The sequence below is a fragment of the Ambystoma mexicanum genome, chromosome 8 (genome assembly GCF_040938575.1).
Source record: "Ambystoma mexicanum isolate Mex_15411 chromosome 8, UKY_AmexF1_1, whole genome shotgun sequence".
Classification (NCBI taxonomy): domain Eukaryota; kingdom Metazoa; phylum Chordata; class Amphibia; order Caudata; family Ambystomatidae; genus Ambystoma; species Ambystoma mexicanum.
In genome coordinates, this window is record NC_090929.1 from 505,223,126 (window position 1) to 505,250,551 (window position 27,426).

The 27,426-nt window shown below is 49.1% G+C and overlaps 1 protein-coding gene across 3 annotated transcripts in view; it reads right to left on the reverse strand.

Annotated features, from left to right (window-relative positions):
- Positions 1-27,426, reverse strand: part of CFAP74 (cilia and flagella associated protein 74) — a 2,332,202-nt gene that overhangs the window by 1,858,977 nt on the left and 445,799 nt on the right. For all 3 annotated transcript variants that reach the window (XM_069610170.1, XM_069610172.1, XM_069610171.1), the window contains exon 7: positions 10,110-10,214. In XM_069610170.1, coding sequence (XP_069466271.1) covers positions 10,110-10,214 — 105 coding nt within the window. The remainder of the gene's footprint in view (positions 1-10,109; positions 10,215-27,426) is intronic.

The following is a 27,426-nucleotide window of genomic DNA, read 5'->3' on the forward strand; positions in this document are numbered from 1 at the left end:
GAGAGTTCGCAGCCACTGCTTTTACTCACTGTGCCTTTCACAGATGGGAAATATCCATTTGCATATCAGTCTTTGTCCTGCCCAGGGGCAGTCCAGCACCGAAATACAATGGCAATTCCAATCTGAACGAGAGTACCACCAGCATCCCCATACACGTGTTTCACCCTTGTTGGGGATCATCAGTGAGGTGAAGCTGATGCCTCTCTAAGCACAGTGAGAGGGAGACCACGTCTGGTTGCCCCCAGGAGACCTAGGGTTACCAATCCCAGGTTCCTTAAAAAATAGTTTTACAAAGGTAGCGGGCGCCCCTCTCTCGCAAGAACAGACATGATAACCTGTTCAGTGGTTATTAACCACTTGAGAGTTCGCAGCCACTGCTTTTACTCACTGTGCCTTTCACAGATGGGAAATATCCATTTGCATATCAGTCTTTGTCCTGCCCAGGGGCAGTCCAGCACCGAAATACAATGGCAATTCCAATCTGAACGAGAGTACCACCAGCAACCCCATACACGTGTTTCACCCTTGTTGGGGATCATCAGTGAGGTGAAGCTGATGCCTCTCTAAGCACAGTGAGAGGGAGACCACGTCTGGTTGCCCCCAGGAGACCTAGGGTTACCAATCCCAGGTTCCTTAAAAAATAGTTTTACAAAGGTAGCGGGCGCCCCTCTCTCGCAAGAACAGACATGATAACCTGTTCAGTGGTTATTAACCACTTGAGAGTTCGCAGCCACTGCTTTTACTCACTGTGCCTGTGGGATTGGTAACCCTAGGTCTCCTGGGGGCAACCAGACGTGGTCTCCCTCTCACTGTGCTTAGAGAGGCATCAGCTTCACCTCACTGATGATCCCCAACAAGGGTGAAACACGTGTATGGGGTTGCTGGTGGTACTCTCGTTCAGATTGGAATTGCCATTGTATTTCGGTGCTGGACTGCCCCTGGGCAGGACAAAGACTGATATGCAAATGGATATTTCCCATCTGTGAAAGGCACAGTGAGTAAAAGCAGTGGCTGCGAACTCTCAAGTGGTTAATAACCACCGAACAGGTTATCATGTCTGTTCTTGCGAGAGAGGGGCGCCCGCTACCTTTGTTAAACTATTTGTTAAGGAACCTGGGATTGGTAACCCTAGGTCTCCTGGGGGCAACCAGCCGTGGTCTCCCTCTCACTGTGCTTAGAGAGGCATCAGCTTCACCTCACTGATGATCCCCAACAAGGGTGAAACACGTGTATGGGGTTGCTGGTGGTACTCTCGTTCAGATTGGAATTGCCATTGTATTTCGGTGCTGGACTGCCCCTGGGCAGGACAAAGACTGATATGCAAATGGATATTTCCCATCTGTGAAAGGCACAGTGAGTAAAAGCAGTGGCTGCGAACTCTCAAGTGGTTAATAACCACCGAACAGGTTATCATGTCTGTTCTTGCGAGAGAGGGGCGCCCGCTACCTTTGTTAAACTATTTGTTAAGGAACCTGGGATTGGTAACCCTAGGTCTCCTGGGGGCAACCAGACGTGGTCTCCCTCTCACTGTGCTTAGAGAGGCATCAGCTTCACCTCACTGATGATCCCCAACAAGGGTGAAACACGTGTATGGGGTTGCTGGTGGTACTCTCGTTCAGATTGGAATTGCCATTGTATTTCGGTGCTGGACTGCCCCTGGGCAGGACAAAGACTGATATGCAAATGGATATTTCCCATCTGTGAAAGGCACAGTGAGTAAAAGCAGTGGCTGCGAACTCTCAAGTGGTTAATAACCACCGAACAGGTTATCATGTCTGTTCTTGCGAGAGAGGGGCGCCCGCTACCTTTGTTAAACTATTTGTTAAGGAACCTGGGATTGGTAACCCTAGGTCTCCTGGGGGCAACCAGACGTGGTCTCCCTCTCACTGTGCTTAGAGAGGCATCAGCTTCACCTCACTGATGATCCCCAACAAGGGTGAAACACGTGTATGGGGTTGCTGGTGGTACTCTCGTTCAGATTGGAATTGCCATTGTATTTCGGTGCTGGACTGCCCCTGGGCAGGACAAAGACTGATATGCAAATGGATATTTCCCATCTGTGAAAGGCACAGTGAGTAAAAGCAGTGGCTGCGAACTCTCAAGTGGTTAATAACCACCGAACAGGTTATCATGTCTGTTCTTGCGAGAGAGGGGCGCCCGCTACCTTTGTTAAACTATTTGTTAAGGAACCTGGGATTGGTAACCCTAGGTCTCCTGGGGGCAACCAGACGTGGTCTCCCTCTCACTGTGCTTAGAGAGGCATCAGCTTCACCTCACTGATGATCCCCAACAAGGGTGAAACACGTGTATGGGGTTGCTGGTGGTACTCTCGTTCAGATTGGAATTGCCATTGTATTTCGGTGCTGGACTGCCCCTGGGCAGGACAAAGACTGATATGCAAATGGATATTTCCCATCTGTGAAAGGCACAGTGAGTAAAAGCAGTGGCTGCGAACTCTCAAGTGGTTAATAACCACCGAACAGGTTATCATGTCTGTTCTTGCGAGAGAGGGGCGCCCGCTACCTTTGTTAAACTATTTGTTAAGGAACCTGGGATTGGTAACCCTAGGTCTCCTGGGGGCAACCAGACGTGGTCTCCCTCTCACTGTGCTTAGAGAGGCATCAGCTTCACCTCACTGATGATCCCCAACAAGGGTGAAACACGTGTATGGGGTTGCTGGTGGTACTCTCGTTCAGATTGGAATTGCCATTGTATTTCGGTGCTGGACTGCCCCTGGGCAGGACAAAGACTGATATGCAAATGGATATTTCCCATCTGTGAAAGGCACAGTGAGTAAAAGCAGTGGCTGCGAACTCTCAAGTGGTTAATAACCACCGAACTGGTTATCATGTCTGTTCTTGCGAGAGAGGGGCGCCCGCTACCTTTGTTAAACTATTTGTTAAGGAACCTGGGATTGGTAACCCTAGGTCTCCTGGGGGCAACCAGACGTGGTCTCCCTCTCACTGTGCTTAGAGAGGCATCAGCTTCACCTCACTGATGATCCCCAACAAGGGTGAAACACGTGTATGGGGTTGCTGGTGGTACTCTCGTTCAGATTGGAATTGCCATTGTATTTCGGTGCTGGACTGCCCCTGGGCAGGACAAAGACTGATATGCAAATGGATATTTCCCATCTGTGAAAGGCACAGTGAGTAAAAGCAGTGGCTGCGAACTCTCAAGTGGTTAATAACCACCGAACAGGTTATCATGTCTGTTCTTGCGAGAGAGGGGCGCCCGCTACCTTTGTTAAACTATTTGTTAAGGAACCTGGGATTGGTAACCCTAGGTCTCCTGGGGGCAACCAGACGTGGTCTCCCTCTCACTGTGCTTAGAGAGGCATCAGCTTCACCTCACTGATGATCCCCAACAAGGGTGAAACACGTGTATGGGGTTGCTGGTGGTACTCTCGTTCAGATTGGAATTGCCATTGTATTTCGGTGCTGGACTGCCCCTGGGCAGGACAAAGACTGATATGCAAATGGATATTTCCCATCTGTGAAAGGCACAGTGAGTAAAAGCAGTGGCTGCGAACTCTCAAGTGGTTAATAACCACCGAACAGGTTATCATGTCTGTTCTTGCGAGAGAGGGGCGCCCGCTACCTTTGTTAAACTGGTTCTGATGGTTGGTGGCCTGGATGGTACGGCAAGGAAATCCTGGAAGATATGGCTCCAGAGGCGGAGTAGCAGAAGTCCGTTCTCAGAGGATATGGAAGTCCAGGATGGTGCAGCTGCCGGAAGAACCCCGGCCAGCAGAACGATGGGAACGTGCCGAAGAGGTAGGCACCAATGAGGGGCACTTGCACAGCGTGTTTCGAGGAGCAGGAGCACTGCAGGGGAAAGAAAAACCTAGACCGAAAGGGAGCAGAAAGAAACTGAAGAGAGACAGCAAGAACAGATGGAGTAAGAGAAGGAAGGTAAGAATAGAAACAGGACAACAAGCGGAAAAAAGTTAAGAAAAACGGGAGCGAGCGGAGAAGGAAAGGTGAGTAGCGGAATACTCAGGGAATGGAGGAGAGGAAGGGAGACAGAGCACCGGAGTGGAAAACAAGCGGGCAGCAAGGCAGAGAAGCGAGCGGATCGGAGCACAGCAACAGAGCGAAAGGCAATAGTTGCAACGCACCGATCCGGAAATGAAGGAGGGGCTAAATAGGGAAGCAGAACAGAACAGAAAAAGACTAGACCGTAAACCAGGAAAGAAGGAAAGCCGAAATGGAACAGTCTAATGGCGCCGCCAGCGCCAAGCGTTCCAAAGACGCCAGCGGAACCCGCGGGCTGGCGGCGTGACAGTATGCCCCCCCACAAGAGACACCCCCCCTCGGCTTACCAGGGAACAAGCGATGGAATCTCTTCACTATAGCAGTAGCATGCACATAAGAAACCGGCTCCCATGAATCCTCGGAGTGAGGATTCCCCTTCCAGTGGACCAGGTACTCCAACCGACCCCTTCTATAACGGGAATCACGGATGGAGGCCACCTCATACTCCGCCGGAGGAACCACGGAAGGAACCGACGTGCGGGCTAAAGGGCGACAAAACGGGTCCACTCTGTACTCCTTCAAAAGTGATGAATGAAACACAGGGTGAAGCCGACGCATGTGGTTAGGCAACTGAAGGCAGAAGGGAACAGGATTGATCCTGTGGGTAATGACAAAAGGCCCCAGGTATCGGGGGGAGAGCTTGGATGGGTGCAACCAAAGGGTTCGATATTTGGTAGCTAGCCACACCTTTGTACCCTGCTGCCAATTAGGGGAAGGTAGGCGCTTACGATTGCATTGAGTGCGGTAGCGAAGGCTACTAGCTCGCAAACTCTCAACTGATGTTTTACGCGCCTCTGAAATGTTAGAAAGCAGCTCGTCAACAGAAGGGATAGGAGAGGGAGTAGAGAAAAAAAAGGAGGAATAAAGCTGGGATGGTAACCATAAGAACAGAAAAAAGGACTGAGCCCAGTAACACTGTGAGTAGAATTATTATAGGCGAACTCAGCAGTGGGCAACAGGCTCACCCAATTGTCTTGCTGGCTATTGATGAAGCATCAGAGATATTGTTCAAGAGAGGCATTGGTCCTCTCCGTCTGACCATTGGTCTGCAGGTGGAAACCAGATGACATGGCCCTCTCTATGCCTAACCTTTTGCACAGTTCTTTCCAAAAGTGGGATGTATATTGGGTGCCCCTGTCTGAGATTATCTTTTCCGGAGTACCATGTAATCGAAAGATGTCCCTAGCAAAGACTGACGCCATTTCAGCTGCAGTAGGCAATCCAGCCAGCGGTGAGAAATTGGCCATTTTCGTGAAGCAATCTAACGTCACCATGATGCAGGAACATCCCTCTGAAGGCGGCAGTTCCACGATGAAGTCAGTCGATATAACACTGCAGTGCCTTTTGGGTACCTCTTCCTGTTGCAGGTAACCAATGGATTTCTGAGTGCTGTACTTTGAACGACAGCACACTGGACAGGAGTGCACCTATTTAGCTACTTCCTTGGTCATACCAGGCCACCAGAACCGACGTCGTACAAGATCCAGGGTGTTCTTCACTCCCCTGTGTCCTGCCACAGGGTCATCATGGCACCACTTTAAAGCTGTGCGTTGCGTCTGGGTATTGGGTAGGAACAAGCGCTGCTTGTGGAAGCGTAAACCATCGTTGATTACCAAGTCTTTGGAGAAAGTAGGTGGGAGCTCAGAAGAACAAGAAGCACTGCGGACCTCCTCCAGAAAGGAGTTTATAGAATATATGACCCTAGTACCAGGAAACATGAGACTGGGGGTTTCAATCTGGGTTATGCCAGGGTACGGCTTTCTTTAGAGGGCATCCGCAAGGATATTCTTGGCACCAGGTAAGTAGGTTAGTGTGAAATCATATTGAGCAAAGAAATGGGCCCACCGGGCCTGTCGAGAGTTGACACATTCCATGTTCTGTAAGTCCTTAAGATTCTTGTGGTCAGTTCTTATTTCAAAAGGGTAGAGGCCCCCCTGTAAAAGGTGACGCCATTCTTCGCAAGCAGATTTTATAGCCAGAAGCTCCTTTTCGATTACAGAGTAATGAGTCTGGCTGTCGTTCAGGGTCTTGGACATGTACGCAATGGGATGCTCCGCACCATCATGTTCCTGGAGAAGAACAGCACCTAGAGCTGCGGCAGAGGCATCTGTTTCTACAATAAACCTTGCGTTTTGATCAGGTTGACGAAGGATGGGAGCAGAGCAAAAATCCGCCTTCAAATGCTGGAAAGCCTGATCAGCCTCAATGGTCCATATATAAGGGGACGAGGACTTCTTTAATAATCGTGTGATGGGTAGTACCCTGTTGGAGAAGCCTGAGATGAATTTGCGATAAAAATTCGCAAGCCCCAAAAATGTCTGCACCTCTTTGACTGATCCGGGCGTGGGCCACTGTAGAATGGCATCCACCTTGGAGGGATCCATCCTTATGCCTTCGGAAGAAAGAATGAACCCTAGAAAGGGAACTTCAGAAACTCGGAAGACACATTTGTCAGAGTTTGCCTTCAAATGATTATCCCGCAGCCGTTGTAGCACTTGGTGTAGATGAGTGGTATGTAGTTGGGTATCCTTGGAAAAAACCACGATGTCATCGAGATAGATAATAGTACAATGGAACAGGAGATCAGAGAATGTGCGTTCCATGAAGCGTTGAAACACTGAAGGGGCGTTCACTAAACCAAAGGGCATAACGCAGTACTCGAAGTGTCCAAAAGGTGTGCGGAATGCCGTTTTCCACTCATCTCCGGAGTGAATTTGCAGCAAGTGGTAGGCTCTTCTGAGGTCAATCTTGGAGAACACCTTGGCTCCTTGTACAGCCTCAAGGATGTCCTTGATAAGGGGCATAGGATATTGATCCCTGATGGTGACTTGATTAAGGCCCCGATAATCTATACAAGGTCTAAGTTCACTCGACCCCCTTTTTGGAACGAAGAACAGGGATGCTCCTGCGGGGGAGTGAGAATGTCGGATGAGGCCGTGGTGTAGGTTCGAATTGAGGTACTCTCTCAGCACCTCTTTCTCCCGCAAGGACAATGAGAACATGCACCCAAAAGGAACAATGGCATTCGGCAACAGATCGATGAAGCAATCCTCAGGCCAGTGGGGAGGTAACTCTTGAGGATCCTCATCTTGAAACACCTCCTGGTATCGAACAAATTCCTTGGGAACGTTATTGATCTTCAAAAAGTCCTTTCTTAATGAGGGTTCTGGAAGTGTTGGACAGTGGCATATTGGTCTTGTGAAGAACAGGATTGTCGACAATACTCAGAAGAGAAAGTAAGTTGATTATTTTTCCAGTTGATAATTGGATTGTGCTTTCTTAGCCATGATACTCCCAGGATCACAGGGAAGTGAGCCGCCCTTATAAGATCAAATTGAATCGACTCGAGGAAGTGGTATGTGTGATAAGGCCAAAGCTCAAAGGCTTACCGTCGACCCCCTCCACCTTTAGGTCTTCCTCTTTTTCCAGCCGACCGATGCCGGTCTTGTCTGCCCACACAATGTCCATAAAGCATCCTGCGGCCCCACAATCCAGTAAGGCCAAAACGTCAAAGGTCTGTCGTGAGAGACATATCTGGACAGCTATCACCATGAGCCGGTTATCCTCAGTAGCATTAGCAGGAGTGACTGACAAAGACACATAGGGACTTGGAAATCCCCCTCAGTAACTTGTCCCTACTAGTTCCGAGGTGTGGCGTTTCCCGACCATCGGGGTGGCACGTCAGGACAATCCCTCAGGATATGTTGGTTAGATCCACAATACATACACAGGTTGTTGTCCCTGCGTCGTTTGCGTTCTTCTGGAGAAAGCAGTCCCCGGGTGGTCCCAATCTGAATGGGTTCTTCTTTACTTTGACAGGTGGGAGCGGAGGTGGACATACTAGGCTCCAACGGAATAGGGATTCTGCAATTCGTTCGACGCTCCGAACACCTTTCTGATAGGCGAAAATCCAGCTGGAGGACTGTAGACCAAAGCTCACTAAGGGTACTAGGCCTTGAGACCCTTGCTAGTTCATCCTTCAGGTCCTCTCTTAGACCCCGACGGAAGATGGCGTATTGTGCGTTCTCTTGCCAACCCGCCTCTGCAGCCACTCTTTTAAAGTGTGAAATGTAGGACAACAGATCAGAACTTCCTTGTCGAATGTCCAAGAGTTGTACACTGGTGACCACAGCAGTCTCCTGCCTCTCGAAGGCCGATTTGAACTGAGCCGTGAACCCGGAATAATCTTGCAGCAATGGACTAGAACTAGTCACAAGAGGGGCTGTCCAGGATAAGGTGTTTCCAGTTACGTTAGAAACTAGAAACCCTATGCGGGCCTGATCTGTAGCATAGGTTTGAGGCCTGATGTGAAGTGGATAATGCATGCCTCCATGAATTCTTTGAATTTATGGGGAGATCCATCGTATTTGCCACAGGACAGTGACATGGGAGAAAGGTTGCTGCAGGACTGTTCATAGCGATCGACCCTCTGTCTAAGGGCGGTGTTTTCAGCTTTACCAGCCTGTAGTTCTTGAGTAAAGTTATGTACTGCGGAAAGGAGTTCCTGAACTTGTTCAGGGGATGCCATGACTCGATCTTCTGGGCGTTGCAAACTATCAAGATCAGCTGTAGCCGGCTTTATGTCAGTTATATCTAAGTCCACGGCCCCTTCCTCCTCACCTGTCTCTTCCGAAGACATTTCACATCGATGTGTCTTCTTCTTAGTCTTTTTCTTTTTTGTGAAGAGAAATGGTCTTCCACGGTAAGAAGCCACTCCGATTCCCTGTCAAACAGGGAAGCTGGGGACCCCTATCCGGCATAGACCAAACGAAGAGGAAAAAAAGCAACGGCTTAAAAAAAAAAACCTCTACAAGTGGATTTGTTGTAGAACAACGAGTAGGCTGGATTAGTTCCGCTTCTGATGGTTGGTGGCCTGGATGGTACGGCAAGGAAATCCTGGAAGATATGGATCCAGAGGCGGAGTAGCAGAAGTCCGTTCTCAAGGGATAAGGAAGTCCAGGATGGTGCAGCCGCCGGAAGAACCCCAGCCAGTAGAATGATGGGAACATGCCGAAGGGGTAGGCACCAATGAGGGGCACTTGCACTTGCACAGCGCGAGGAGCGGGAGCACTGCAGGGGAAAGAAAAAACATCCCACAAGCCCCTCCCCCAAATGAGGGCCCCCCCCGTCGAATTCTTACCCCAAAGCCCTGGGTATACAGTAATACTCAGGCATTTTACCCGCACTGTGGCTGCCCATCTTGCAATGAGCCCCATTACGAGTCTGCCGGTAGCCATGCCGGTAAAACAGGCAGTCTGCCGCCAGACTGTTGCATTTTTCCGGCGCCCGCCTCCACGGAAACACGGGGGGATTACGACCCCGGTGTTCCTGGAAGTCAGGCGCTGAAAAAATGTAAATCCCCATTCCCATTTGAGTCTTATAGGACTCAACGGGAATTGGGATGACAGAAGCATCGGCACCATTAATAACAGTGCTGGTGCTTCCCGGAAAGTCTGCAGGTGGGTGCCGTCCCGCACGCCAGGTCAGGCCTGTCGGGCGGGACGGAAGCCGCCCGCAGACTCAGTGTGCCGGTCCGGTAACAACGGTGCCGGTAGGCTTACCGCCACCGTTGTTACCGGACTGGCACACTCATAATGAGGCCCTATGTCTCTCAAATAAAAGAAATGCAGATACTCAGAACCGGCACGTACCTGCACACTTAAAGCACTGCAAAAAGGTTTAAAACTTGCAGGCGAAATGTCAGCTTGTGAGCGTGGTGGGCAGTACTGCGTGTGAAGAGGTGAAGACACATATAGAGTGGGGAAGAGGAGGAGCGAGCGGGAGGATAGTTAGGGCACAAAGTTGGTACTGGCGGCCGGGAAGGGCAAATTTAACTTTCTTGAATATTCAGAAGTGAAAGTGATCAACAAAGCCACCAATGATCACCGAGATACTAATTTCCTTTCAGCACCCACTCGAAGCTGCTAAAAAATGATTTCATCTTCAGCACCTGCACATTGCATTTCTTAGCCGCCATAAAAACGAGAATAAGTCAAACAGAAAGATTGGGGCCAGCTCGGGTTAACACTATCGGTTGCAATTCACAGTGTGAACTCTGCGCCCATCACTCACTCATGATCCTGCAGCATCGCCTTGATTTTCCACTCCAGACTCTCCTCGTTCCCCAGCTCGGTGCACAGGCGTCTGTGCGTCGCCCGCAGGCGGAACACTGCTGCACTGGGAACAGAAATAGAAAAGTTTCAGAACATAAAAAATAAACTTGAAATAATGAGCACTACAATTTCAGCAGAATAACGCAAAACAACTCAAAAGCCTCTGGGCTGTGGCAAGTGCATTGCAACGTTCCCGATTTATAAGCGTGCTGCGCACATCTGTTACATATAGCAATTTGTACATTGGCGCTTGAAATCAAGGTTCTTTTGGTAAATGGAAAGTGAACAATTACCTTAGAGCTAGAAAATATCACAAACGACTACCACAACTTTGCAGATATTAAACACAAAAAGTAAGCACATCGATGTATCTCGGGTGGTAATATTCACCCAGCTACAGCATTTTCATTGTAACTGGTAACGGTAGCAGTATTTACTGAACACCGGAAGCGGTATTCCAGAAAGAAAAACTTGCAGTTGGATAGGGCCTGTTCTAAAATATCATATACCACCAGCCACTCTTTATGGTAACTGAAGTTTTTTTGGGGTAGCGGGAATGGTAGGGGTCTCCAAATGAATCTCTGCGTTGCTTCATCGAAAATGCCCAGGTTCATCGAGTAGTCTCCCGCCCCCACAGGCTGCTTTCACCTAAAGGAGCAGGAAGCATCTGTTACAGGGGCTGGCGAGACCACTCAAATCGGCCCCCATGGGCTTTGGAGGCATAGCGTCTCTGATGGTTGCTGTGGATCAGCTGGTCATCATCAAAGTGAAGGGCGGACCCTGCTAGGGCGTGCAGACACGAGCCTGGGCGCATTGTGGCACCCATGGATGCCTGGAACATCAGGTTACTTAAGTGGCCTGTGTGGACCCCAGCCACCATGCTGGCATACGGGCTCCACAGCAACAAGGCCTGCAGGCCTGTGAGCACATGGTGTGTTGGATTCTGCTGCCGTTCCAAGGGACGTGCAAGCAGGAGCTCCCTTTTATCATGACACCTCTTAAAGCAGCAATACACTTAAGAGGGTCCCAAATAACACTCCTCCTTTTTCATAACGAACAAAGACAAATGTCACTGAATATTAACTGATCCCCATTACAAAATGACAATGCTCAGACCACTGGGAACTTCTAGAAAAACAACGACCAAATGCATTGGGACTCAAATAGTTGCAATCACATATTATATCAAACACACTGTGAATATTCGGCGAGGGTCAGTCAGGGTTGGTGGAACATTGGTAGTCTCACCACATGTAATGCGTGTGCGAAAATGAGCTAAAACATGGCACCGGTGCGTGCCCATTTTGGATATTCACTTCCAAAACTGCAATGAAAGTCCATCCTTCTGTGAGCTCAGTTAGAAGGCAGACATGAATTCTGCAAGGGTTGCGACATCCACATTATGAACAGATGAGCTCATTATGGAAGATAGTTGTAGAATTGCTCGCTCAAGGACGAGCCAAGACGGGCGTTGGAGATGTGCAGGTGCATTGATAAGGGATGCTGGGAACGAGCGCGCAGGAGACAAACTGGGTTTTTCCACTATTAACTGGATTTTTCCACTCTTTACCTTCCATGCTTGCTGTCTGTCCTTCGGCCGTGGACGGTTGGAAACCTAAGAGGGGCAGGGATTTTTTCCCCATAAGACAGGGGGTATCCTGGTGTTGGTAGATCATTGGAACCTCGGGTGATGAAGTCTCGCTGAGAGGGAGGACACTTCGCTCCAGACCCCGTTAGCATGTGTGATCTCTCTGCCTACCTGCCTTGGGACTGGGTAGGGTTGTCATGGCTGAGATGACGTTTTCTTCTGCAACTGCACTAACAGTGAAGTAGACTCATATAATCGTTCTTCTTTGTGTGCATGTCCATGGATAACCTATTATCTTTATTTCACTGTTTAGCTGTATATCTGTGTAGTGTGAATAAATGGCCTGTAAAGAGCAGATTATATTCTAACTGTGAGTCTAAGTGTGTATTATTACCTCCCGGAGTCCAAGAACTTTTGGTCCATTTAATTTGTTAAGTGGTTTCTAGGGTCATTACATGCAATAGAAAAGCAAAACATTTGGCGCTGTGAGCAGGGTCTTTGTGCTGGTATTGTTGCCAAAGAACCCTGCGAATTTGGAACTTGCACTCAGACAGACAATTCTCTTTTTGTGGTCAGATAGCAACGTGAAACATTCATTGACACTATCAGGTCCCAATTTAGGAAAAAAGGAAGCTCCGCAGGCAGAGACTGTCCTAAAGTAACAATCCCAGGGTGGCAAAGAGCCCATAGGCTAAATTGACACACACTTGGCCGTGTGGCGCAGGCTTGAGTGAGACCTGGGATATTAGTTTAGGAGAGGCGGGTCCGGCCGAGGTGGCGGGATGCCTGGAACAGGTGCTCGTGGAAAAGGGAAAGGAGTGTTCCGCCTTAGGTAGACGAGGGTGGATTTTGTTGCATGCTTTTAGAAGGATACACCAATAGAAAGTAGAATTGCAGGCACATTTTTTAAGATTGGAAAAAGAGCTGGCTGCTGAAAAACAGATTGCATTAATGCAACAGCTTCAAATGAAGTTGTATCATGACAAGGTGGATAAATATCAAGCAGTAGCTGAGCGAGCTGCTGTGAGAGTCACCAGATATAAATATCGAAAGAGAAGAGGGAGGGTGAACACCCGAAAGGTAGCAACAGTAGTTGCCTTCGCACGGATGGATTGGGATCCCGACCAATGTGACAGAGATGTTTTCGACAGTACTAGCTCAGAAAGAGGGTCGGAAAGGGAAATGCCGTCCGAACCAGAACCTTGTCAGAAAGAGGTGACGGTCAAACCAGTCATGTGCAGGCGAGCTGGGTCAAATCCCAAAAATCTGGAAGGTGGTTTAGTGGATCTGACAACGTTAGAGGATCAATCTCAGGAGGTTGGGGAAATAATCAGCCGATTTAAACAGAGGGCAGGTGAGCCTCTGTTAACCTGGATGGTCAGATTATTTGATGGAGGGGAGCGGGTCTGCTTGTGGACGCGACAGACCCCGCAAAGTTTCTGCCATTGTCACAGGAAACACATATTCGGGAGGTTCTGCGTGCAGGACCACCTCACAATGAGGATGGGAGAGAACCACAAGCGTCGTTATTTCAGTTAGCTGCAGCTAACTGAAATAACAACGTTTATGGTTCTCTGCCATGTGCACAAGGGTGTAATCGCAAGTCTCCGATTACCTCGAACTGGCCTAGTGAGGAGAAGAAATGGAACACATTGAGAGAAGTGATTCAGAAGCTTAGAGAACATGCCGTGAAAGAAGTCATCAATGTTGAGACTCCCGAACATATGGGGGTAGTAGCATTATCAGTCTCAGCTCGAAATACCATTATTTGAAGTGCTTCTCCGGCATACAAAATGTCATTATGATTTTGCTGGTGGGAATGACCAGTAAAATAAGGGATGAGGTGGTGGATGCTATTAGGCAGTTGGCCAACGTAGAGGAATGGGGCAAGACCGAAGAAAGACCTTGTGAGAGAGAAAGAGAGACGGGTGCAGTAACAGACAAACCCTTGGCAGGAGGTTCGATAGTCGAGACTCTCGGGTGTCCAGAAAAGATATGTTTTGACGCTACTAAAAGATGGAGTGCCACAGGAAGAAATTGACGGCATCAAAACCTGGGAAATGTATCAGCTATGTGAAAAGAGAGGGCTCAAAGGACAAGAGCGATATAATCAAGTGAAAAGGCAAGATGTGAATAAATCCCACGGGGGCAAGGTTCCTTCTGCACCACCTGAGGAGGAGGCGGCGGATAAGGGGTCAATGGGGACACAGTCCTCATACCAGCCAACATATGCTGAGTTATGGAAAGTTGTGAGCACGATGTTGTAGACAGAGTCCAAATACGTGCATTCACAATATGAATTGGATTGTGGTCAAACCCTGGTAGCGGCTGCCCAGATGGCAGCCTCATGTGAATGTGAAGTTGTTTTGACAATCAGGAAATACCCAAGAGGTTCGTGCCTTAATTGATACCGGGGCAGAGGCCTCATTGATACATGGGAATCCTTCAAGAGTCAATGGCAGGCATTTTACCATTACTGGATTGAGAGGGAAAGAGACTACCACAGCCCAAACCAGAGTTGACATGAAAATTGGTAATTTGAAAAGAAATACTGATCAAGTGTTGATTGTGCCCATACCTGAATATATTATTGGCTTCGATATTCTGTTAAGGTTGATGCTAGGATTGGGCGGTAAAACCTATCAGTTTGGGGTGAGTACATTGACGTGTACCCCCGCTACCGTGGGAAAGTTGAAAATGCCGCCTCTGCATGTTCCCTTAGCCACCAAACAAGTATCCATGAAACAGTATCGTAACTATGGGGGGCTGAAGGAGATTTCAGACAACATTAAGGGATATGTCGAAGCAGGCGTATAGCGACCTGTAACCACGGCTTGGAACAATCCGTTCTGGCCGATCAAGAAGCCGGACGGAAGCTATAGAATTACTGTGGATTATTGAGAGTTGAATGAGTACACTTCTCCGTTAATACCCGCAGTTCCAGATGCCGTTACCTTGATTGGGAATGTACAGAAGTTCGAAGGGACTTGGTACGCAGTGATAGATTTGGCGAATGCCTTTTTCACTGTACGGATTGCAGAAGAATTTCAAGAGCAGTTTGCATTTTCTTGGAATGGGAGGCAGTATACATTTCAACATTTGCCCATGGGATACATGCATTGTCTGACAATCTGTCACCTGCTGGTGGCAGAACATTTTGGATAAAATTCTGGGCAGACCTGATGTACAGATTTTGCACTATATCAACAACATTTTAATACAGGGAAAGGATAAGCAGAGTGTGCGGACGCACCTAAACCTGATTACTGACGGCTTGAGAAATGGAGGATGGGAAGTTAATGAGACAAAAACCCAAGGTTCAGCAGAGACCTTGATTTTCTTGGCATGTCAGTGGCACAATGGGAATCGGGAAATGGTGCCAAAGGCTAAACAAAAGATTATTGAGTTTGCTACACCTATGACTAAGAAACAAGCTCAACAGTTTATAGGATTGTTTGGGTTTTGGAGGCAGCATATACCACATCTGGGGCAGATTCTTGCGCCCCTTTACAAAGTAACACAGAAGAAATCTGACTTCGAGTGGGGGGAAGAGCAAGAGAATGTGTTTCAGCTGGCAAAAGATACAATCCAGAGAGTGCTGATTTATGGCCATGCGGGCAGGAGAGGTGCAATTGAATGCGTCAGTGCAGGAAAACTATGCAAATTGGAGTTTGTGGCAAAAGAAAGATCAAAAGCATGACCCTTTGGAGTTTTTGAGTCGTAAGTTACCCGAAGCTGGTGACCGAAATACTCCTTTTGAAAAGCAACTGCTGGCATACCGAGCAAATGACGGTGGGTCATGATGTATTGATCCGACCGAAGATTCCGATTATGCAGTAGGTTCTGAGCTCTCCTAAAACACATCGAATAGGACATGCTGAGGAGGCTAGCATCATTAAATGGAAGTGGTACATTCAAGATCGTGCCAAAACGGGAAAGGATGGAATTGTGAAATTACACAAGTAAGTGGCTGGTGTTCTGTTGGTTGATTTGGAACCTTCGGAGGAGAACGAGGTGGGTGAATCCCTGTTAAATGGTGAGTCCCGTATGGCGAGCTAACCAGTGAACAGATTGAGCATGCCTGGTTCACCGATGGTTCAGCCAAATATGTGGGGACTGAGCGACACTGGAAGACTGTGGCGTATAATCCCAAAATCAAGAAAGTATTGGCATCACTGGGATGGGGAAGAGCAGTCAATTTGCAGAATTGTATGCAGTGTATCAGGCATTGAAGCAAGAAGCACCTGGCTGTTGTCACATTAACACAGACTCATGGTCCGTTGTGAACAGACTCACTGTGTGGCTGCCAACATGGCAGAAGAATGGGCGGAAAATCCATGCCAAAGAATTATGGGGAAAGGAACTGTGGCAAGACATCGCTGTCATGTTAATACAGAGTACAGTAACCGTCTATCATGTTGATGCACCTTGTGTGACAGACTCATTGGAACGTTAGTTTAATTCTGTTGCAGACAAACATGCCCAAATTTCAGCTATGAATGCAAGATCTTAAGAAGATGATTTGGAAGGGATTGCTAAGTGGGCATAAGATTGAGGAATTAGCATTCCTTTACATGTGGTGAAACCATAATTTTGCAATGTCCAGTCTATCAGCATCAGAAACAAAGATCTAGTCCACAAATTATACGTGGTACACTCAAACGAGGGATTTTACCTGGACACATTTGGCAGACCGATTATATCGGTTCACTGTCAATCAGCAGAGGATGTCAGTATGCGTGTACGATTGTGGACATGTATTCCGGATATTTGATGGTATTGCCGTGCAAGAGAGCATATAATTGAATACCATTAAATTGTTAGATCAAGTAGCAGTGTACTATGGAATCCCTTTACAGTTTCAAAGTGACAATGGGTCACATTTCAAAGGAAAATTGATTCAAGACTATTGTCAAGAAAAGGGGGTTGAATGGATTTTTCACGTCCCCTATCAATCTGAGGCGTCGAGATTGATTGAAAGATTTAATGGCTTGTTGAAAGAACAGTTGCGGTTTGAAGGGTGACATGACCGTGTTTTAGATGCCGTGCAAGTGTTGAATAACAGACCAATTGCCAATGGCGAGACTACCTTGATGCAAACGTTAACACCAGCCTTACAAATGAAACGGAATAGAGTCATTGAGACTTTGATGTACTGTGAAATGTCAACTGCAGCGCTAGCTCCTTATCGCGCCACACCAAAGGCTGCAGGGGTGGATTTGCATGCAAGGGAAGAGATCAGACTGGAACCCAGGGGAATCTGTGTGATTGACACAGAAATTGGAGTACAAATTCCCTCAGAACATATGGCATTAATTGCCCCTAGATCCGGGTTAGCATTGAGAGGAATCCAGGTATTGGGAGGGATTGTTGATGGCAATTACCAAGGGGAGATAAAAGTGCTTCTGATCAATAGTGGGGAGAACATGCTACCTATCCAGAAGGGTGATAGAGTGGCGCAATTGATAATTGTACCTGTGAAATTGTCTAGGGTGAAGAAAGGAGAACCACCCACAGTTATAACTACACATGGGGACAAGGGTTTCGGCTCATCAGACAAAATGGTTCCCCGAGTGAAAGTCTGGGTCGAAAAACCTAGTCGTCCACCGGTTCCGGCAGATGTAATTGCAGCAGGAGAGGACCAAGTTGTTCTTGTAATGGAACCAGGGAAGAGGAAAGGGAGTCATGTTCCCGCTGACAAATGTTATTTACGCGAGTGATGTACTCCACTGATATCTTGTTTTATCTTTAAAAAAAATGTCAGACCCTGTTGGCACAGTTCAGAGGCCGGCAAGACAGCAGGCCACCTTGGAAGAGGACACACCAGGCAGCAAACAGGAATCACACCATTTCAGCATCTGTGGACCAGCGAGATACTGACTGGCAGAACATCGGCCACACTTCGTCATGCAGGAGGTCTGGTGTCTTCATCATGACCTGGCTGCACGATCACTCGCTCAGGGTGAGAGCCACAGCCAGGTGAGTGACTTGGGGGGAGGGAGGCCTGCCCACTTGTTAGGCAAGTTGCACTTGTTGATCTTCCCAAGGCAGTCGGAGGCTGCCCTCAGTCTCTTCCCTCCTCCAGGCGGGAGATGCTCACCTGATGAGGCAGCGGTCCAAGCCTGGCATAGTCATCCCCTGGCAGGACCCCTATGGATATCATCAGGGCATTGGGGTGGCAGACGGCGTGTCTAAGGCCACAAATTTACCTCCTCCAAGGCAAGGGTTCATGGTACGGCACTGCCGGCATGGGGGCGCACAAGCACTCACACAGAGCTGCAACCTTATTTAGCTCTTCCCTCTTCCCACAACCGCTTGCATCAGGGCACTGGTGGCAGATAGCATGGGATGTCGGCAAAACTTTCACAACCGTACTTTTCTCCTCCCCTCTTCCAACAGGAGATCCACCATGTGGGGACGTCCGTAGCTGGTGAATCGGCCTGTGTTCTATAATAGTCCACAGGTGATTTGGACTTCACATTGCCGTATGACTCGCTGGATGGTGTCCTTCCGAACTAGTCAAATGTTGCACTTTTTCCATTCATGGCGCTTGTCAATCCCCTTGAGGTGTATTAGCATATGGAGCCTATAGGCCAAAACAGCACTAGCAGCATCACTAAACCCATCCCAACAACTGGTGAATACAAGATATGTCTCATTCTTATATAATGTCTGTCAGTGAATGAAGGGCAAGACATGCTTGGAAGAGTGCGAGATCTTGGTCCATGACAAATGTGAAATGTCCACTTACACCGTTTTCTGAGTAGTAATTATGCCTCTCCTCGGTAGAGGAGCCATCTGTCAAGGAAAAACAGGAACACTGATCTGCCGACTCATTTTCTGACATCGTCACCGGCACGGCAGAGTTCGTGCATGCACTTTTCCCCCAATCACGGGCGACTTCAATTACTTACCTGGTGAATCAAAACAAAGACAATCAGTCAACCATGGCTGATATTAGCTAGTTCCTGACAACAGCACAAAAGCCACGTGTGTCTCTATGCTGCAGACTTAATACTGATGGTCTCTGTGCACAATGCCAAACGGCAGAGCGTTCTTCCAGTCCTCTGTCAGTTGTTTTCTTCCTTCCCCTGTTGTCATCTCTGATCACTGAGTTCTACATTAGATCACTGCCTGCCTGGCCAGGGAACGCACTGGAGGGCTGTATATGATTTGTTTATACAGCGCTGACGCACTTAATTTTACGTTGCCACTGCAGTAGCAGCATTGTTTCCCTTAATTTGTCTATGGCAGTCACAGCCGCTAGGCCCGGGGATGTAGGGGTAGCACCAGCATTGTAGGTGCAAATACGCACAGAGGCTGACCGGCCCCCGCAGGGGGCACTAGAGGGACAGCCTACATAGCGGGCTGTCCCTTCTGGCCACCCCCTTCCGGTCGCTGGTCAGGCCTCTCTCCTCTTCCTCTCCTCCTCTGAAGGGGAAGAGGCGTTCCCAGGGGGACCTGGCTTCCGGTCAGGTCCCCCTGCGGACACTTATAAGGGCGGGAGCTGCTGGCCATCAGTCTCTTTGCCCAGCAGGATGTGCGCAAACCAATTGACTTTGGGTTATTGGTGAGGTTGTTGGCCACATTACCTAGCATATGCTTTAGTGAATACGAAACGGCGCTATTCAGGTTGGCGTTCGCATGGGCCTTTTTTTGGGCCTTTAGGATTAGTGAACTAGTTTCTGCATCCAAGAAAGACACATCTGGGAGGGCCATTGCTTTGGGTGATGTATCCCTGTTCCACAAAGACTCAGGTGAAGGGGTCAGTATATGGTTGAGGAAAAGCAAGACGGATCAGCAGGGAAAAGGTTTTCACATATGCCTACATGGGGCCCCCCTGGCGGATTGCTGCCCTGTGCACCTTTTCAAGAGGTTTATACAAATAAGAGCTACAAGCGCTGGCCCCCTGCTAACCCAAGCCGACACTTCCCCCCTTTCTGTATTTCAATTTCGCAAGGTTCTGACAATGGCCTTGGGAATTCAGGGGGAGGGATGGTCCACCCATAGTTTCAGGATAGGCGCAGCTACCACTGCCTTTCAGCAGGGCATGTCTCCACGGGCGATCATGAAGGTGGGGAGGTGGGAGTCGGGCCGTTATCGATTGTATGTCCGCCCCCAGCATAATGCATCCCCTGAATAATACTAGATACAGAGGGCACTCAAGGGCGGGGCGGAGTAGTGTGTGTGTTGGATCCGGGCGGATCAAAGAATTTATGGTATGGTATGTTTTTTCCCCTTAGATGATGCAGTATGGCTGATCGGCCACTCATTTGTGACACGCGCTGAGAAAAGGGCCAGGCAATGGACGATCGGCCACAACCTGGGTTTCAAGGGTACCGAGTGTGTGTGGCTGGGCACTCCTGGCATGAGGTGGCATTCCTTGCTGCCGGCAATTCACTGGCGACTCCAGTGGCGGCGGGCACCAAGGTGGTTATTGATTCATTTGGGGGGCAATGATCTGGCCAAGTTGGGTCGCGGACGCTTGCTCGCACAAATACAGGTTACTTTGCGTATAATGGCGCGAGAGTTGCCAGGCAAAGAAATATTCTGGTCAGAAGTCGTGCAAAGGCAAGTATGGAGGGAGGCCATTTCTGTAGCCGGCATGGAGAAATCCAGAAAGCGCCTCAACAGAAGTGTTGTGAAATTCACCAAGGCAGAGGGCCTGGGGTACGTAGGGCACTGCTGTTTGAGCTCCTTGCCTTCCCATTTTGAAGCGGATGGGGTCCACCTATCTGATAAAGGCAACAATGTTTTCCTAACGGCTATATTGGGCGAGCTAAAGAGGGCAGGTTGCAGATGAATTCAATGGTGAGTATGGTAAGCTGTAATTGTCTAGTAAATTTGAAGGAGAAGCAAGGTCCTAGGGTTTGGGGGCATTGATGGCAGCGTCAGCCACCATCAAAGCGTGGCGGAGTATCGGGGCGGTCCTAGCCAATGAGGTAATTCACGCTGCAGCGGCTCGGGATTGGCCCGGGCTCGAGCCGATCCCTCGACGGGCACTGACTCCCTTCCTTAGGGCTTTAGGCCAACAATCATCCTGGCCAGTGCCCCTGGTTCCTGCTGGCTGTGCCAGTGTAGCTGGAATAACCAGCAGTTTTGTCAGTTTGGCTAAAGTGGTGACATGGTTCACCCGTATCTGACTGTTTGTAATGTGGCTGGGACCGTCCCAAGTTGTCTTGCTCCAAAATAAACTGTGACCTTGTGTTTTTTCCAAAGAACTTTAATACAGTTGTCTCTGTATTCATTTATTCATTTCATTGTGTTATGATAATGACCTAAGGAGGTGGGGGTGTCCAATGGGGATCTCCCCGCTAAGTCATTAGCGTGGGGCCCGCTCCTGTACAGTGAGCGTTGGCGGCCACACACTTTTTCCTTTGGCAATTCACTGGCGATTAGACCCAGGATCTGGAGAGAGTCCAAACATTTGACATACACAGCACTGTCCTGGAGTGCTTCTTTTCACCACCAGCGGCCCTGGAATATAACACGAGCGCCGGCATGGAGCTCTTTACTTATTCATTTCATTTTTTTCTCTTGGCTCCAACCGAAGCACATTAATGCTCACCGCTGGCTGGCCCGGGATCTCTGTGGGGTAGGTGGTTTCTCCTGTGTCAGCTCTGACACCTGAGCACTTCTTGGTTCACCTGCTCCGACGTGGACACAGTCTATTTCACTTTACTTATACTGCACCGACTCGCAGCGTTTTCTTTCCATGACTGCAGGGCGGCCCATGATCAGTTCCGGGCAGCGGCCAGCGGGTATCTATTTTTACCCACGTCAGCAGGGGAATGCAACGTGGTACCTCCACTCGATCGGCGGGTGCCGCAGGCATTCTTCCCCCTCCCCAGGTGGAGGTTGCAGCGGCAACGGCCGCGTTGCTTCACTCCTACATGCAAGGGCATCTGCACTACCCCGGCGGCGGTCACTCTCGGCCGTCATTTCCAGGAGGCCCCGATGACAGGAGCAAGTGTTGTTATTTGGAGGAGGCCCGGGATAGTTAGAGGGCAATTCCTAATTTCTCGTTGTGGCCACGGTAGAGCGGGCAGTTCCTTCCCACTCCAGTCGTCCCACCATAGGCTCTCTCTCTCAGGCAGGAGAACTTCACCACTTAGGCTGAGTAGTGTGGGCTCGCTTTGCTCTTATTACCAGATCCCTACCTAAATAATAACATCACAGACCAATTATGTTTATGGAAAAATTGTAGGCCGTAGGCATTTTATTTTCTTACAGAAAATACATAACAACAAAAATCAATACACTGCCATATGCTTTTGGGCACCTTGTGTCCAGTTTCGAAGTTGCCCAAGGCTCCTCCCGAGTCCCGAGTCCTTGTTACCCCTGGGCCTTCCTTCCTGGGCACATGCCGCCTACGACTTGCTTTGGCCCGTGTACCGAAGAGACTACTCGGCGTTCCGGCTCCTGCCTGCTTCCTTCTTCTTCCGTTATCATTGTAGGGTGGGTTGGGTGGCAAACGTTTTTCCTTCCCCTTGTCCAGGCACTAAGAGCTTACACGAGAGAGGTGAGCTCTTTACCTGGTTTGTGCCGCCTCTCCTTTCCTGGCTTACTTATACCCCCCAGACCTTTTGTTCCTTCCTGGGGGCCGGGTTTTCCCCCGGCCCCCAGCTGTTATATTTCGCACCTTTCCCAGGTGCTCTTTCCTGCCCTTTCCTGGGCTTTTGTTTCTTGTGGCGCCATTTGGACGCCCCTCCCTCTGCTTTCGCGCCGTTTCCCCCCACCCCACGCCTAAACTCCCAGGCCCTCCATCGGGCCGCATTTTTTGCGGCCCGGGACCTGGGGCATTCGGCAGCGATCTTTGCTGCACTCCCTCCTTTTGGCTCGCTCGGGTGGGACATTTCCTTATTTATGGCGGCACCGAGGAGCGCCACAGAAGGCCTCCCATGCACCTTCTTTCCTGGTGGAGGATTCTGCACCCTCATTACTCTGTGTGGAGCACCTTAACCTCTTTATTTTTGAAAAATCTTTTTATTAAACGCACTTTTATAACATGAAGTAAGTTGGCATAAAATGGATCTTGAGCAATTACATCATGTAGCACAGGTAGCTCTATAGTCTTTTCCTTTACGTCTCCCCCTCCAGGGCAAACAGCCTGCATATAATCAGGTGAGATTTTGCAAACAGTCATGATCAAACATTAACAATCACCTAATATTGCTGTAGGCTCAGGGGCCCACAAGCCCAAAGGGGCACGATTGTGCGGGTTCAAGTCCCTTTTCCTCCACCTTCGCATATGCCCCATCAAACTACCTCTGTGTCTCTCACCTTCCTCCCTTCAGCTACTTCCCCTCTCCAGCAACCATTCCTTTCCACACTCATAGGGGTTTCAAATCCACTAAGAAACATAGTTTATTTAACAGCTGACTCCAATCCACCTCTACCACCTCCTCCAACCACGGGTCCCAGGTCGTCTTCAGGACTCCCCATTCAGCCATCCCCTACCTGCAGATTTCTCCCACCCACTGCCTCAAGCATGGCCTTCTGGTTTTCTTCTAAGCTATGGCTACCCTCCTTTTGGCCAGCACTAGCATAAACTGGGCCAGTTGCCTCTGCGTTTTGTGGCGTTTCCCACCCTGCAGTAATCGCCATAAGCACACTCTTGGAACACACTCAAAACTGGAACCCAGTAGCCCATTGCTACTTACTACTACTGCTTGCCAGTAGTCCCTGATAACGGAACACTCCCACAACATGTGCCAAATCCCTGCCTGATCAGTCCCACATCTTGGGCAGTCTGCGCTTACAGTGGCGCTCATCATGTGTAATTTCACGGGTGTTACATATACTCTATGCAGCACATTACATTCTATCAACGGAAATCTAGCATTTCTCAAGGTCTTTTGGCTCTGTTTACACATCTTTACCCAGTCTGCTTCCGAAATCTGTTCCCCTGTATCTCTTTCCCATCTGGCCTTAACTGACAGCTCCTCCGCAGGGAATAGCTCCCCTATTGAATAGTTTGATAAACACGAGAAACCCTAGTACTTGCATTAATGGGTTTGTAGCTGGTTCCTCCGGGTTGTCCGCCCACAGTTCTGCTAAGTGCACAACCATTGTCCCACCCATATCGCTGCATCCATTCCTCAAATGGCTGCACCTTGCCTCCTTCAAATAAAGCCCCCACCGAGGCACACCCCTTCTCCATCAATCTCGAGAACCACATTCTTTTTGCCGCCGCCCAAAGCCCCTGGTCCACGGTCCAGGGCAGGTCTGCGCTATAAAGCCCCAATACCTGCTTACTTCTCAGACGTTTCTTCCAGATCTCCAGGACCACCTGAAAAACATTAGTGGTCCCCTTCGCCAAACTGCTCCCCACAGTAATTCCACTGCCCTTCAGTGAGTTGGTAGATTCCCCAATAGCCCCTTTAGCAACTCCCCCCAGCCCCCGGGGTCGGTCCACAGCAACAACGCCTGTAGCTGAACTGACAAAGTATCGCTCCTACTTAGGCAAAATTAAAACCGCCCCTCTTGCCATGAAGGCCGTAACGTTGCTAGTGAGTCCCTCCTCCTCCCCGAGTTCCACAGTAGTTCCCCCACTCGTTCATCTAGCATTTTAAAGAAGACCTTCTTAATTGCATGTGGTATATTAGTGAAACAGTAGAGGAGCCTCAGGAGGATAACCGTTTTGCATAGAGCTACTCTACCCATCAATGATAACGGCAACCCTTTCCAAAATTGGACTGATTCCCCTATCCCCGAGAGAGCTCAGCATGAATGCCTCTTCGATACTGTGAAAAATCTGGATGCCCAAATATCGAAACGAGTCCCCCTCCCATCTTAGTCCCCAGTCTTGCAGGGTCGTCAGGTCCTGACCTCGAAGGCGTCCCACTGGAAATAAAAAGGGGTTTCAATATTAATGCAATATCCTGATAGTTTCTGGAAGTTACCTAGCACCTCTAGTAGGACTGGGAGGTTGTCTACCGGGTTCTCCACATTTAACAACAGGTCATCTGCGTATAAGGAGACCACGTCGTACCTCTTCCACCAAAATGTCTGCGTGTCCCATCTCTTTCCTGAGTTACCTCGCCAAGGGCTCCACCACCATTGCAAACAATATTGGGGAGACTGGATACCTTTGTCTCGTCCCTCTACTTAGTGTCCATCTCAGTGATACCCAGCTATTAGTTTTTACTCTAGCCATTGGTTTATTATATAAGAGCAGTAACCATCTACATATGTTGTCCCCAAACCCATAGGCCCCTAGCACTCGGAACAACCATTCCCATTTCACTGAATCGAAAGCTTTCATGGCAACGAAAGAGGCCACCACCAAATCCTCCCGGGGGTCCCTGACTTGGTCCATTACATGGTGCAACCGAGGGAAATTCATTGTGGTGCTCCTCCCCCCAACAAACCTGCACTGATCTGTGTGTATTAGACCCGGGGCCAACCCAGACAATCTTGTAGCTAACACCTTTCCCAGAATGTTCATGTCAATGTTTAACAACGAAATCGGACGGTAGGATGAGCATTCAAGGGGGTCCTTGCAGTCCTTCAATAGGACCGTTATTATCGCTTGCCGCATAGATTCTGGGAGAATCCCTGTCTCAAAGGCCTTGTCATAGACTTTCTTAAGTCGGAGAACCAATAGCTCCTCATACCTGCAGTAGAACTCCACTGGTAGTCCATCCCCTCCTGGAGAATTACCTTTCCCCATTGCCCACAACCCATGACATATTTTGGATTCTTCAATTGGTCCATCTAACTTCGGCCTGACCTCTCCCGGTAATTCCGCTATATTGGGAAGCTCCCGTGCATCCTCATCTGAATCTGAATATGACTTTTCAAGGATTGATAGAAGTCTTGAAAGGCTTTGTTGATTCCTGCCTGGGTGGTGGTAAATTCCCCTGAGTTTCGACTAATCTCGGTTATGGTGTGCTGTGGCTGCTCCCGTCAGATCAACCAGGTGAATAGGTGCCCGTGAATTCATGTGTCCCTTTGAAGCCCGTCAAATTTTGAAAGTGAGTCCTTTATCTACTGATGGGTTGCCAGGGTGACAGCCAATTCCTCAACCCTGTCTTGCCCTGGCCCCATACCCTGTTCCAAGATAGCTATCTCCATTCCAGTTTCCGTAATTTCTCCTGCAAAGTTTTCCTGACCCCTACCGACATAGTTATACAAATCCCCCTAATCGTTTCCCACCTTTCCACCAAACCCTCGTTGGTCTCAAAGAAGGCTGTCATCTCTTCCCTCAATGATTCTTGAAATGCTCTGTCCTCCAGGATCACGGCTGAAAGTCTCCAGGAGTACAGTGATGTGTCCCCCCCATGTTTGTTACCAAGGGCGAGTGATCCGAAAGGGTCTTTCCCAAGTACTCCGTATTGCTGAATTTACTGAAGTGCTGCACCCGACAAACAAGTAATCCAGCCGGGAATACGTTCCATTCACCCCTGAGAAGTAAGAGTACCCCTGATCTTGTCCATGAGACCCGCTCCACAGCACCACTAGGTCCCAGTCCCCTATTATCTTCTGCAATGTCGACGCTGCCTGTTGCTTCATTGAGCCCAAGCTCACCATACTGTCCAAGTTCGCATCTAGCAAGCAATTAAAGTCCCCTCCCCATATAAACACTCCTTTGCAGTACCCTCTCAACAGTTGCATCACTGAGGGGAACTATTCTTTGTCATCCACATTAGGAGCATAAGAACTGACCACACAAATGTCTTTACCTACCAGCACACCCTGAAGCGCTACTGTTCTTCCCATCTCATCCATTGCTACCCTGTCCACCTGCAGGGGTAACCCCGCTGCCACCCAAATCAACAGCCCTCTTGCAAATTTAGAATAAGTCGTTCCCACTACATTTCCCCCCCACCATCTCCTAAGTAGGTCTAAATCTTTGCTTACCATATGGGTTTCTTGTATCAAAGTAAGCTGTATACCATGTTGTTTCAGAAAGCCTCCTACTCACTGGCATTTCAACTTTTTACCTAGACCTCGAACATTCCAGGCCCCAATTCTCAAACAACCAACCCTTGTCCTGGTTGCAGTTGTCTCCTCCTTCCCATCCCTTTCCCACCGCTGTGGTTCCCCTTGGTCTTGTTTGAGTCACTCTCCTCCATTCCGTTCCAACTTCAACGAACTAGGCAACCGCGCACAACATGTGTATACCCCCAACTCCCCCCTTCCTGTGTCTCCCTCTTCTGTACCATCCTTGCCATCCCCCTTCCACTACTCGACCCCCCCTCCTCGCTCTCTCATTCAACCTTTGTATGTCCCCCAACTGGCCTCCAACTCCACCCCTCAGTCCTCTGATTCCACAACTCCCTCCCGCCCAAACCTCCCCTCCCTCAGACCTTCCCCAACCATGGTCCGAATCCATCTCTCCCCCACTCCCTCCATCCTCCAGTGGATGAATGGTCATCAGTCCAGGGGTACCCCCCTGTTGCCTCCTTTCCACCCGTCCTTAAAGACATATCTCGCTCTCCCACTTTTAATCTTGAACTGGCGCTCCACCTCCTTTCAGGTCCACTCTGACCCTTCTCAGTTTGCAGCTCCCTCTCACCCCTCTCGGTCACCTGACCATGGGATTTCCTTCACACCTTCTCCCTGAGCACTCAACCCTTGAGGCTGTATATCCAGCCAAGCCCACACCTCCTGCAGTGATCCAAAGAACCATGATTTCCCTCCTGCAATAACCTTGAATTTGGCTGGAAAAACATCATATTTT